Source organism: Ischnura elegans, chromosome 9 (assembly GCF_921293095.1).
Source record: "Ischnura elegans chromosome 9, ioIscEleg1.1, whole genome shotgun sequence".
Lineage (NCBI taxonomy): Eukaryota > Metazoa > Arthropoda > Insecta > Odonata > Coenagrionidae > Ischnura > Ischnura elegans.
In genome coordinates, this window is record NC_060254.1 from 44,502,310 (window position 1) to 44,516,187 (window position 13,878).

At 35.3% G+C, this 13,878-nt stretch overlaps 1 protein-coding gene across 6 annotated transcripts in view; it reads left to right on the forward strand.

The window, feature by feature from the left end:
- LOC124165454 overlaps positions 1–11,479 on the forward strand; it is a 115,678-nt gene extending 104,199 nt beyond the window's left edge. For 5 of the 6 annotated variants that reach the window (XM_046542883.1, XM_046542882.1, XM_046542886.1 and 2 more), the window contains 2 exons: positions 2,311–2,600; positions 7,658–11,479. In XM_046542883.1, coding sequence (XP_046398839.1) covers positions 2,311–2,600; positions 7,658–7,755 — 388 coding nt within the window. In that variant the 3' untranslated portion in view covers positions 7,756–11,479. The remainder of the gene's footprint in view (positions 1–2,310; positions 2,601–7,657) is intronic. The other variant, XM_046542885.1, reaches the window with a different exon arrangement.
- Positions 11,480–13,878: the final 2,399 nt, after the last annotated feature.

Below are 13,878 nucleotides of genomic sequence, written 5' to 3' on the forward strand. Positions count from 1 at the left end.
TTCTAATGAGGGATGAATGATTTGCTTTTGTGATGAAACATAAATGAAAAATAAATGAATCAAAAGACGAAGAACACTACCCCACCAAAATTACTTAATTCTAATACAAAAAATAATAGGATGAATGGATGAATGATGAATTTACAAATGCCAAAGAATGTACAGGCTCCTCGTCCAGTTCTGCGAAATGTCCAGCACTATCGCTTTGAATATGCAAACCTCGTGGACGGGAGATTAGTGATACAACTTTTCTCTTTGAATGTTGAAAAAGCTTGGCAAAGGGTTGCGTGATATCGTTCCACAAATCACTAATTTCGAGTGAACAGCACTCGGGGTCTCTTCTTGAGGAATTATGTTGGATCGAGCAGGGAGAGTGGATAATGCACTATCCGGGGAGATGGGTCTGAGTATTTTACCGCGTCAATGGTGTGGTTCTCTGTCGAATCACCGTCTCGGCTGGTTGAGCCCAACAGGCTACTCTCCGCCTGCGGCTTCGAAGCACAGCGGGTGGTTCCCACGTTGAGTCGTGAACTCCGACTGACTCCTTATCTCCCGTTGACTCTCGTTCTCTGGTGCGCTGGCCTTATCTCGGCTTGGAAGGTCTCTCTGCTTCCGCGCACTTCCAAACACAAATGTCCTCCCGTCTCCTCGTGAACACCCGTTATATAGCGGCGTTCACGTGACATAACAAAAAAAATGACACTCGAAAAACCCTTGTACTTGATGGGGACGCCGCTCTAACAGTGCTGTGCCCGCTAAATTTAAATGAGCGATGGCTCACACCTGGAATTGGCCGCGATGAAATCATTGAAAAAAACGACGGTGCTAGTCGTACCGTCACATCATATATACATCTTATGGGTATGTGTGTTTATTTTGTAGCAAATTTGAGTGTATCGTTAGCTTCTAACGTAAAGTACACAAAGTATATGCTGATTATGAGGAATATTATGCTCTGAATTGTGGATTTCGAATTTTTCGAAAATAAATTTGATAGGTATTTCAAACATAGCTCCTTTATTTTTTATGATAGAAAGTTCATTTAAATTGTATTTTGTAGGGTTTTTACTGACTACAAGGTCATGTGAATTAAATTTTTTTCGGGTCATTTATTTTTAAAGGGGAGGGATTTAAGGGTTTAAATAAGGTGGAGCTCCCTTGGAAATAGAGGTTTTAATTATCAATATCTCACCAAATATTTATTGTTTAGAAAATTAAAACACACCAAAATATTTGAAAGTAAAGAAGCTACAATTTATTACTCCTGCATTTTTTTCATATCCCCAGTTTTTTTTGAGTTATTTTGAAAAAAAGAGCATTTTTAACGAAATTGTAGAAAATGAATTTTCACTTTTTCATCCATTTTTTTCAAAATTTAGAGCTATAAATTAAAACAACTTCTAGGATCAATTAACAATACTTAAATAAAGAGAAATACTGAAGGGCATTGATCAATTTTGTCTATTGTGGTAATAAGGAGTTGTTTTCACTGATTTTTTCGTACAAAAAAGTAGGGACTGATCTTATTTTTAATCATAACTCGCTCAAATTTCATGATAAAAAATATTTTTTTCTCATTTTAAGAAAGTTTTTTAAAAACACTTTTAAACAGATCACATACTTTTCCTCAAAAATTACATTTTTCCCGCTATTTGGCATTGAATCTTTCAAATTTAGCATATGACAAACAATAGATAACCATCAACAAGTTGTAGCTCGGTCCGAATTGGTCATAAAGGAAATATAAAATAAGATTGTTTTAAAATTTTTTACAAGCTACAGTTTTGTAATTCACAATTTTCTAATAAAATTAATACTTTTCAAGTTATTTGCCTATAATCGATTGAAATCGTTGATTTTTTCGTGAAAAAACTGTTACTTTCAATCGCAAATAACTCGAAAAATATTAATTTTACGCAAAAAATGGAAAGAACATTTATTCTTAAAATTTATTTTTCTATCGATTCCTGTAGTCAAAATATAATTAATATTTTCCACCCCCGAGATGGGGTGGAAACCACCCCCAGGGTAAAAGCGCCCGTCGGCATGATATAGATTTTGATTCTTGGTATATTCCCTACTTATTGTGAAAATTTCAAGAAAATCGATTCAGTTTGAAAAAATTGCGAGCCAAAATGCTTCATTTCCTGGACTAATATTTCAAGTGAGTTGAAATTAGTTTTTAAAATACAAATCCCAACTCTAACTGACCTTGAATACACCTGAACCATTGAGGTATAGTGAGGACTCAATATTGAGTCTGGTCCCAGTATTTTTCCTTAAGTGTCTTCTCTCTCTTCTTCACTCTAGTGATGTGAATCGAGAAAAGCCCGCTGGCCCCTCCGTGTCCTTTGCACGGAATACAATAGGAGGGGAGGGGCTCCCCTCTCCCCCATCCCCACTCCAAGCCAAATCTCACATAATACCAGCCCCCCCTGCATTCTTGGAGCGAAGCAGCAAGGTTGGAATGACGTCCAGCCTGTCTCTCCCCAAACCTCCTCCCGTCGTCTTCCTGTCACCACCTCCCCCAGGAAGAGATGCCATGAGGAGAGAGCTTGACAGGAGCATTCGGAAGCATGGAAGAACAGGTGATTTATACAGTAAGAAATGAAGGAATACCTACATACTTGAGTCTTCTGAGTAGCTTTGAGAAAGCAGTTGATCTTCACTTGTTGAAATTATGGCAATTTGCAGCTATGACCTTATTCGCCTGGCTTGTATAAAAAAAGTAGGCTATCGCTTTCTCAGGATGGGTTCTGAACTGCTTTTTGGCAAGGAAGTAGTGCACTGTTGTTGCTGAAAGCTGCATTGTGGAGAGGCTAATGCATTCAAGTTTTCATGGGTATTTTAAGGATTAAAAAAATCATTAATATTGTTAGCTGGTGGATTAATGGAAAAATTTTTGAAATTTAGAAATAGTCTTGGTAGATTATTTGTTGTAGAAATGAATGTTCATTTATTTTTACCATCATTTTTTTTTATTTGGTAAATTTGGGTCTGGTATGAGTTTGTCTATTTTTGAAAGAATTTTTGATGCCACTGCACTGTTGAAAATTTTCTGCTACTGACTGACTTGAAGTAGTCAGTTCAGTAGCTCTTTTGATAAGAGGTGGTGGAACAATGTTAGGTATATAAATGAGCATTTCTTTTGCATACTTGTCGGATTTATTCTTCTTAAGAGTGGCATGGATCCAGGCGAATCACTTTTACCCATTAAGGTGAGGCTCCGAAATGATGAAATGGGACTTCAAATTTTTCTCAACTTGAAGTAAGGTATATTTATTATATTTTGCACAAATTTACTAAAAATGTAAAAAAAAATTATCACAGACTTTGCTAATTTGCTGATAAGACTTCAAGAAAAAAGTCAGAATTTGGGAAATTGAAAATTTACAAGGCTCCTTCCTAATTTCTACTAAGTTAATCAATTAGAACTTCTACATGAAATATGAAGTTAATGGAAAAATGAGATGTATCCTAATACTTTACATATATTGGGGATTTGAATATTAGTTATCATTTTTTAGAAAACTGTTTTTCTGGATTCATTATTTGTAAGTAATCAAAAAGTACAGTTTGTCTTTCATCAGCTCATTTTCTTTAGTTTTTCTATTGCCTTTTTTATAAACATGGTAAAATGAATGACTGGAATCAATGGGCACTATGTATTAGTTTCTGCTAATGTTCTTCTTGGATAAGGGTAAGCTATTGTAATAGAAGCTTGTTCGTTCATGCCATATTATGTAATGTAGTTTATCTTGTCAAAAATTCTGCTTGTAGATTACTAAAGCTTTTATCAAACATTCCATCCATGGCAAGTCAGGCATGTGTAATCATTACCTAAAGGCCAGGCTATTGTGAAAAGGGGGGGGTTACAAGCATCCAGACCACTTATCCCCAACAATATTTTCTAGCAATGGCCCTGCCCCAAATGAAAGAGCTTGGTACTTGTTCCTTCCACAAATTTAAATGTGGTAGTCACATAAGAAAGTGCCTTCCAATCCGTTGTAAAGATAATTAATACTGTTGAAATCTTAATTCACCATGCCACTGATTAAAGTACCTAATTAAGTCTTTTCTACTCAGAGCACAAAATATTAATGAAAATTTTCAAGTTGGGCTAATTTTCCATTTTATTCATTTATATATTTATTAATCTCAGTACCAAATATACCTACAGTAGAAAATAAAGCAATTTTTAACATTGTGTATGGATTAAGGAAATATTTCTCAGGAAACTTCTATCTCAAATCTAAGATGTATGTAGTACATATTTCTAGTTTACATTGTATTGGTTTATCTGTAGACTTCAATCAAATTATTGTAGTGTACATATACTGTGATCAATTTTTTTGGTTGTAGTCGTATGCCATATTTTTTAAAATAGATACAGTATTTATTTGTTGCATTGGTAGTTGCTTATTTACAGTAGAAGATTGTTAATCCAAAAACTAGACTAATAAGTATGCATCTAAGGGAAGGTATCCTTAACTTTCTATTCTAGTTTTCTTGTCAGCTACAAAGGGATTCCTTTTGAATTTTCATATTTTTCCATTCTCGTGTATTTTACCTTGAGAATGTGATTTAACCATAATTTTTTCTGTTAGAAGTTATCAATTTGTCTTCTGAGCGGTAATTCTGTATGTATAAACTTGCTTGTCATTCTCTTGTAATGATAAATAGTAGCAGATAAATGGAGAATGTACTCCTGTAATGGAGTATGTGCTCTCGGGCTTACAACTGAATGATAGAGTCCACTATGTCCTCTGGAAACAAGGAACCCTCAGCCATCAGCACCAGTTCCACTAAAACTATGTATACGGACTTCCAAAAATTAACTAAGACTGTAGACCACTAAGGCTAATAGTGAGCATCAATAGGTGACCTACTAACTACCTCGTGAAATATCTGACCAGAGTCCTGATACTGTTCATGGGCTGCTGTAAACACAATATCAGGAATGCTTCAAAATTTGTCAAAATTCTGAAGAAAATCCACACCGAAAAAAATGAGCATGATGCGGGGAACTTTTTCATGGAGGATTTCAAATAAAAGGCCTCGAACACAGCCCCTCTTAATCCAAAACATTTTTACTTTTACAAGGATAACACCCTCATCATTCAGCCTCTTAGAAACGAAACAATCCACTAAGTCCTGCTCCATATGAACAGCTCCACCCCGGCATAACCTTTATGATGGAAGTAGAAGACAACTGCTGGCTCCTATTTTTGGAATTCTTAGTGCATTGACTGCCACTTAGGTCACTGTGTCCATTGTAAGTGATCTCACATGCATTTCTACTTGCACTGTCGCAGTCACCGCCACTCTGCCAAATGATGGGGTGTGATAACCACGCTCTTTTATGGAGCAATAACCACCTTGGATAAGGACAACATGGGCCCAGAACTCGACCACCCGAAGAAGATTTCAGAGCCAAACATCTATAATGACCACTTTGTAAAGAATGCCCTCAAGAGGACTTTCCAACCACCTGACCTGAAGTCCAAGGAAGTAGTTTACCAAACGAGCTTCCAGTTCTTCAGATGCTGTTGATTTACTCTCGACCCTCATGGATTTTTCTTCTTTGTCCTTATCAGCAAGTTTCCTTTCCAGATTTTCTATTTCAATGCTTTTCAACCTTATAATTTCAGCCAAGTTTTGTTTCTGCTCCTTATACTTAAATTCAGAACAGAGGAAAGTGATTATGAAAGAATTGAAGAGGGAATCCCAATGTAAAATCTTTTCGTTTATTTTGTCAGTACGTTAAATAGAAGAAAGAAAGAAAGATTATCCCAACAGCAAAAAATGATCACAATAGAGAACTTGGCATACTTAATAACTCCAGCTAAGAAAATATGTACTTGTACTTAATTTTAACCATTTACTAGAGGTCCGTAAAAAATGCGAGTTGCGTTATCGCGAAATAACGCAAAATCTGTAAACAACTACGAAATTTTGTGTTTTCTGCAATTTTAGGTGAATTAGCGAAAAAATCGCAACTATTATAATGAGTCATAAACTATTAATGCATAAGCCTTCATTGTTTAATGCTACTGACGTTCATTTGCTCTATCTCATTACGATTCAAGGTCAATTGGCTTGTTAAGCCTCTGGCTACGCCACTGGTAACTATGTACCCAGCACTCAGTTTGAAAACACCATCGTGAGTGGTTGTGTTTTGCTGTTGAACTGGTTTTTTTTATTGTGGTTCCAGCTTTAAATATCGAACGAAGGAAAGGAATTTTAAATTCCAAAAGCTAGTGATGCCGCTCGTACCAGGGCAAGTGAATTCAGCTCAGAAGGATTTAATGTGAATTGCTGCATAAATTTTGCGATAAAAGATTTGAATTTGAAAGAAGTGACACGTTGTTAAAGCACATCAGTAGCCATGCACCTAAACATGTGAAAGAAAGGGGACCCAGAAAATGACAGTTATCATTTGAACATACAGTCACTCAGTCAAAGAAAGCGAAGGAGGAGATTGTTGTTGCTACTGCTGAAGCATTTTTAAAGGCTTTATTTAGTGTAGAGAAACTTGACAATCCAATAATTCTGGAATGGCTCTCGAAGGAAGCACATATGAGGTAGTGGGGATTTGCCACTTGCCGATCATATTCGGCAAAAGTATTTACTTGAACCATTCATGTATGTAACTAGAACCAATATAGCTTGAACCATTTCCTTCATTTAGTTTTATCATAAATTTTGTACAATCGAAATTGTGTTAAATGTTATGTAAAATGCTTAATAAAAGTATTCATGAAACGTGTACCATAAAATAAACGCCTGTAAACGTGGAAAAATTGTGGCATTATAATAACACCACCAAGATTTTCCATAACACCAAAATCACATGGTTTTAAAACGAATTGTAGCAAAAAATAAAACCTCTATCCATAAGGCACCTTTCAAGTTCCGTAGCCAATTCATACGAGTGAAGGACCCCATCTGGCTCTAAAGATAGGGAGTCTACCATGCACCCTGTGGATGCAGGGAAAGTATACGTTGGGGAAATGGACTGCACCATTGTGACTCAACTGAAGGTAAATTACCATCACCTACATCTAGTTCAACGTAGTACATAGAGTCGGCCATCATGGAGCTCGGGATGACCTGCAAAGAAGACATTCACATCGACACAACGGAAACACAATGCCAAAACTCAAGGTTTTGGAACAGGATTTTTAAGGAGGCAATCAAAATCTGATTGGAGGAGTGGCATTTCAACAGACACTCGATTCCAGCCGAGTAACCCTTGGCGACCAGTACTGAATGCCATTTACAATTAGAAAGAGTACTCAAGGAAAATTCCAGCCAACGAGAAGACACCAAGGCTAAGAAATTATCTTAAATACTGGACAACCCCATGGCACCAGCATCATTCCCTGTAGTCGAGGAACTTGATGTAACTCAAAATTTTGGACATAGTGGACTCTCTGAACAACTAATGCATTGTTAATTTCCTCCTTGAAAGTGATCGCAACACTAGAATTGTTGAAAATTCTGAACGCTCCTTGTCCTCTATGTTCCTGATTATCAATCTTCTACCATGTATGATAATGAATTTTTGAAGATATGTGTATTTTATGCCTCTTTTACATGTATGATTATTTTTCATTTCATGTGATATGATGCACCTGACTTCTTTTGCTTTCAGAATCACTTGATCTTGAACACCTTCGAGCTATGGCACCCGAGAAGCCGTCCACTGATGAAAGATTGGAAATTCTTAGGAAGAAATATTTCCTGCCATAAGACTTAATGAGAGGGAAAAAAAACGCAATCAGTTTCATTCAGTACCGAGAGTCTTGAGTTATTTTTTTTTTTAATTGGACAAACTTACTTCATGTATCGCATGCAAGTGAGCCCCTTTGAAATAGTTGTTATTTTTATAGGCTCTCGTGAAGTTTTAGATGCATTTACAATCATGTTTAAAGTGTCAGGGAAAGCATGACAGGGTGCTGCATTTCATTTTCTTTTTGTCAGCTAAGAATAGGAATTTATCATGCTGTTTACCTTCACATGGTAACATTTTAAAACTTCAAGTTGAAAACCTTTATCCAGACTGAATATCTTGTCCATTTCATTTTCATGTAAATATGAAAAGTATTGTAGTGTTTCTTTTAGCATGGATTAGGTTAAACACAGCAGGACTAAACATTTTTTGAGATGTTATCACATTCAGTCCTGGTCGAAAGATATTTTCCCGGGCTTTTTTTTCCCTTTGTGGGCTGCCCTGCTATTGCTAGTTGACTATCATCTCCTGTTTTGCTTTAATGTGTTGAATCTTGAGGAGGTTGGACAGTCTGGAAATTTTTTACCACAGATCTTATCCTGGTCATTCTTAAAATTCTTATTTTCCTAGGGAGAATATGTTTTAAGAATTCCAAAATTTCCAGCTTTCTAATATTTTGTGGGCTCTTTTGATAATTTTGGCTTCATTCTGTGCTAGATAACTTCTGCATGTGATTATTCAAAAGCTATTAATCTTCATTGAATCATTCTCAGTTCCAGATGAAGATTTATAAAGGTGAAACCTTGTTAGCCCAATGAAATTTAAATGTTTTCGAGGCCAACTGTAGACATTACTTGGTGCTTCTATTTGCCAAACAAATCATGATTGTAGGAGTCTTATGCAAATCATTCTTGTCTCCATAGGTAAATTATCTTTTCATACTGAAGCTTCCCTTAGTTATATTGCATTGTACAAATAATCATTCCCATTTATCTGTGTATGTGTGTGTGTGTGGGAATAATTTAAAACTGCCATTTTCATTCCTCTGGTGAATTCATGATTGTTTTCAAATTTAATTTATTTTTATTGCCCTTACCAGGTTATTAAGATGTGATAGTCAGTATCACAGTGATAGTATACCTTCAAAGAACTTCATTACATCTAAGTGTCATATGTTTGCTGAACTGATCTTACAATTTAATGTCTTCCAAAATATTTCACATAATCAGTATTATGTGCCATGTATGTTAACTATTAATTTATCACTTATAAGATTTAAAGATTGTAGTCATTAGCTCAAAATACTGTTAGCAAGGTTTCACTGTAATTGGCAGTATTCTGCATTTCTCTTTTGCTGGATGTTGTGAGAAAGGTTATATTCTTGCTGTGCTGTTAAATTCGCATATTTTGCAATGCTATAATTTTAAATATTTACCTTTGTGCATAAGACTTAAAAGTTAAGTGGGAAATCGATTTTTTCTCCTTGAAAATGGGTGTTTCGACATGTGAATATTCCATCTTGTTATATATAACCAGATTGGAAGTGCTCAAATACAACTAACCTTTGAAAATTTGCTCCTCCTCGAAGTAAAAGGGGGACATATGTATCTAGTCTGTGTAACAAAGCGCTCCGCCACAGTGGAATATGATGCATCAATCTGCAATTCAGGGCAAAGCTCTCTGATGGTTGTGTTATTTTTGCCTTTGAACAATCCAGCAATATGAAAGTTGTCACCTGATGAGCAGATCTTGAAGCATCCTTTAACTGTGGCCTGTGGCTTAATCCAGCAGTATACCATTGACTCAATACCACTGAGTCAAAAAATTATCTGCAATCATTTTTAACCATATAGTGTCTAAAAGAACTTAAATTTGGCCTTTGCATTCCTTTGGCCAAGCCCTAGATATGATCCCTGCCCATCAAATTTATTTGATGTTTTGAGAGATGGGTTATAGCACTGAATTATCATCCTGTAAAAAATCCCATGCATTTCTCCTCCTTGTGAATGTTTCCTCTGGGCACCAGATTTTCTTGTTTTAAGTAGCATCATTCTCTCTCTATGTTTAATAGCTTTCATTCATCCTCTGTAATGTATCACTAATTGAAGCATATAACGTATCACGAAAATTTAGATGAAATACTGCTGTAAGTTCCTTTCTCCGCAGTTATTACTTTAGATCAACATTATGCTCCACCTTTAGCTGTGCATTCCTGTTTAAAACTATGGTTACACTTTTGATTGGCCTCCAGGTACACATTAATGAGCCTTACGTTCAGAGGGAGTAAATATATGAAGGGATATCCATTTGCTTTTTTAACCACTGCCTGGGTATCTGGGGTGAGTGGCAAGGTTGTTGGTGAGGTAGATTGTACAATGTGTCGTAACTACTTTGTCCTGGACTGCATAGTCACATTTGGTCTTATTTCAGTGAGGTGTAATGAAATAAAAGTCCTATAAAAAACCATCGTTCTGTGTCTGGCCATGAACTCTTGAAAGGTATCCATCATTCGAAGGGACTCAATGCCTCAGATTTACTAATCCATTTTGTAGAAGGAGAAAAAATTTCTAACCAATCCAGTAACTTCATTTCAAACCTAACTTTGTGCTCTAGATACATCTGCAGAAACCTGTGGACATTGGTAGGCCTAATTTGTTGCTCATTTGCATACCTCTAATATTTCATTTACATTTGAGTTAGGGAGTGTTTGCTGATTAATTGGAAGTTGTTATCGTGAATCTTGGTCTAATGCTTTGTTAGGACTCTCTAGAATTCCCATTGTAAATAAATAAGTTAGAGGCCATGGCAGAAGTAACAAAATACTCCTAATTTTATTGTGTGAAGAGTGCTGAGAAAGGTGGATTTGCAAGGAAACATTTGACTTCATGCTTATGGAGGCTAAGGGGAAATTGGGAAGTACTGAATTTTATTTGATGCCTTTTTGAGCATGTATTCTCCAGTGTCTTTTAATATTTTTTTCAATCATATTTGGGAATTATGGTTAGCATGTAGTGTCTTCATTAATTCTCTAAAAATAAAACTTTGTGTCATTTCTGGACTAAAGCAGTGCCATTAAGATTTACCTCAGTGCAGTATTATGGCCAAAAGGTGTCGTTGAACTAACAAATGATGCATTGTTAAGTTTTTATTTGGTGTATGTTAACTCCAGGATTTATTTTTGGCTCACTCTTTGAAGACATGGGGTGTGGATTGTGATAAGATGCATCTTACCAAGTATTTATATTTTAGTTAATTTTTTTGCATCTGAAAAATTCATTCCGATTGTTTATTTGCTGTTCATTTTCATTTGGTCATTGGAACAAATGGAAGTGTTTTTTGAAGATCACATTTGTGCTTGTATTTTATGATATTCAAATTATATTTATAAGTATTTTTATTTGCAAAATGTCGTTGTAATGAATTTGCAGAGATTAGTAGTAATATAATTTGTTTTGATTTCACAAATCTAGTCAAGTATTAAATTAGTGATGACAAATTTTTAAAACAATTATTTCCATTGAATTGGAAAACATTGGAATATTGCCTGAGTTGACACCAAGTCCTTCAGTATTGGCATTTTTATTGATTAAAAGATATATTCCTGAATACTTAGAGTTGAATGTTTAATCAATGATCTCACAATGTATTGTTTTGTTGATGTTGTTGTTGTTGTTTAAAAATCTTTGTATTATCTGTACATTGAATGAGACTATGATTGAATAAACTATATGTGAGCAACTGAAACATTTTTGTTTTGTATACCTAATTTTTATGTCCATTTTAATACCTTTTTTCATTAAAAGTTGGAATGTGCATCAATGCTGTTTCTTCTGGAATATATAGGCCTATGAAACTCATATGACCTAGAATATTTTATTTTCTTAGGTTGGCCATGAGGACAGCTGAACTACTTTTAACCAACTGGGGTGAAGTTCTTGGAGCTCTTACTCCTGCATGGAAGTGAGAAAAAATGATCAAGTTTGATATGAATTGGAAAAATACATCTTTCAGGTTTCCTATCTAATTGGTTCATGTTGCTAGGGTAACAACACAACTGAGACAACTATGTGTAAACCATCTTCGTCTTCAATGTATTTAAGGCCCTGTAGTGAGAACGAGCTAAGGTCTATTCTAGCTAAGGTGGGAACGAAAACGTCTGCCGACGTAGATAGAGTTACAGGCAATATTATTAAATACTGTGAGGATGCCATAATTATCCCTTTGCTATTGCTTGTCAATCAGTCCTTAGCTGAAGGCACGTATCCAGAAGCTATAAAAACACCAAAGGTTGTCCCAGTTTTTAAGAAAAAAGGTGATCGAAGTAACATTAAGAATTACAGACCTATAATACCCCAATTTGGAAAAATATTTGAATATGTGTTCTGTAGAAGACTAACTGATTACCTGGAGAGAGTCAGTTTGTTGTCAACTCACCAGTATATGGCTTTCGAAAAGGGAAGTCTACTGAACAAGCATTGTTTAATGCCATTGAGTACATTATGGATGAAATTAACAAAAAATGTAAGGTGATGGGAATATTTTTTGACTTAAGTAAAGCCTTTGACACTGTAAATCACACTAAATTACTTCTTAAATGCAATACTCTTGGGGTCAGAGGCTTATCACTACAGTGGCTTAAGTCGTATCTTGCCGAACGACAACAGAGGGTGGTATATCAAAAAGATGGCCAAATATTCCTTTCTTCTTCACTTGAAGTGACCATAGGGGTACCTCAAGGCTCTGTCCTGGGCCCTATATTATTTCTACTGTATGTCAATGAATTACCCAAAACGATAATGATGAATGTTGACTCTATAAGTGCATAATGTACGCTGATGATATCAGTATTTTAATGTCTGAGAAAAATCTGGCTAATTTATTTGATTCAGGTAAATTGGTAAAACGTCAAATGTCAAGCTGGTGTGACTGCAATGATTTAATGTTGAACATACAAAAGTCACAAATCACTAAATTTCAATTTTTAAATAATGAACTGGATGTCAATGACTTAGCCTCCAATTTTGCTGACCTCAATGTCGTAAACAGTGTTAAATTCCTTGGGGTGCATGTTGATTCCGTGCTAAAGTGGGATGTGCATACCACTAATCTATGTAAAAACTGAATTCTGTAATTTATTTTGTATCTATTTTGAAACACACTATTAGTTTAGAAATTTTAAAAACCCTTTATTACGGACTATTTTACCCAGGTATATCTTATGGAATAGTCTTGTGGGGATCAACAATGTATTTATATAGTGTTTTTGTCATCCAAAAAAAGTTTGTAAGAACAATCTGTAAAGTACACTATAGAGCTCACTGCAGACCACTGTTTCTGAGATTAAATCTATTAACAGTACCTTCTATTTATGTTCATCACTCTGTAATTTATGTTAAAAAGCACATATCAGATTTTGTAAAGAATAATGAAATCCATTCCTACGACACTAGGCTAAAATATGATATGCATATGATGTCATCCTGCTCCACTACACATCTAAGGAGTCCAAGAAACATGTGCATAAAACTTTATAACAAATTACCAGCCGATATAAAACAAGAGGACAGATACAATGTGTTTAAGAGAAAGTTATTTAACTTCCTTGTCACGAGGTGTTTTTACAGTGTGAAAGAATATCTTATGTGATTTTGTGATTTCCTCACTCTTTTCTTTTGACGTGTTCTATACACTTACTCTATACTATTATTTTGTACAGTGTCTTTTGGACTAATAAATTATTCTATTCTATTAACAGTTTTGCCAGCATTGCGGTCAGATACTACAGGCAGAGGTCTATGAGTAGGGACAGAAGCAAGACACCATTCACCAAGGTATGTATTAGAGATATTTAGAGATACTAACTTGTATATATCTTATCTTTTTATTTAGCTGCCTACTTAAATTTGATGAAAATTTCTGAAGTGCTAATAAACAGCGGCTGTTCTGTATGTAGTTGAAACTGTAACAAAATTTGGATGACTCAAGAGTAAGACACATCACTGGAGTGCCTATATATGGGTGGGCGTAACACAGCATGAAGCACTTAGACCTGAAGATGCCTGCTAGAATGCAGGAAAAACTGTTGTCTCGACCACAAAGTCAACAAGGTAAAACTCATAAAATACAGCAATCAAGTTAAGTTA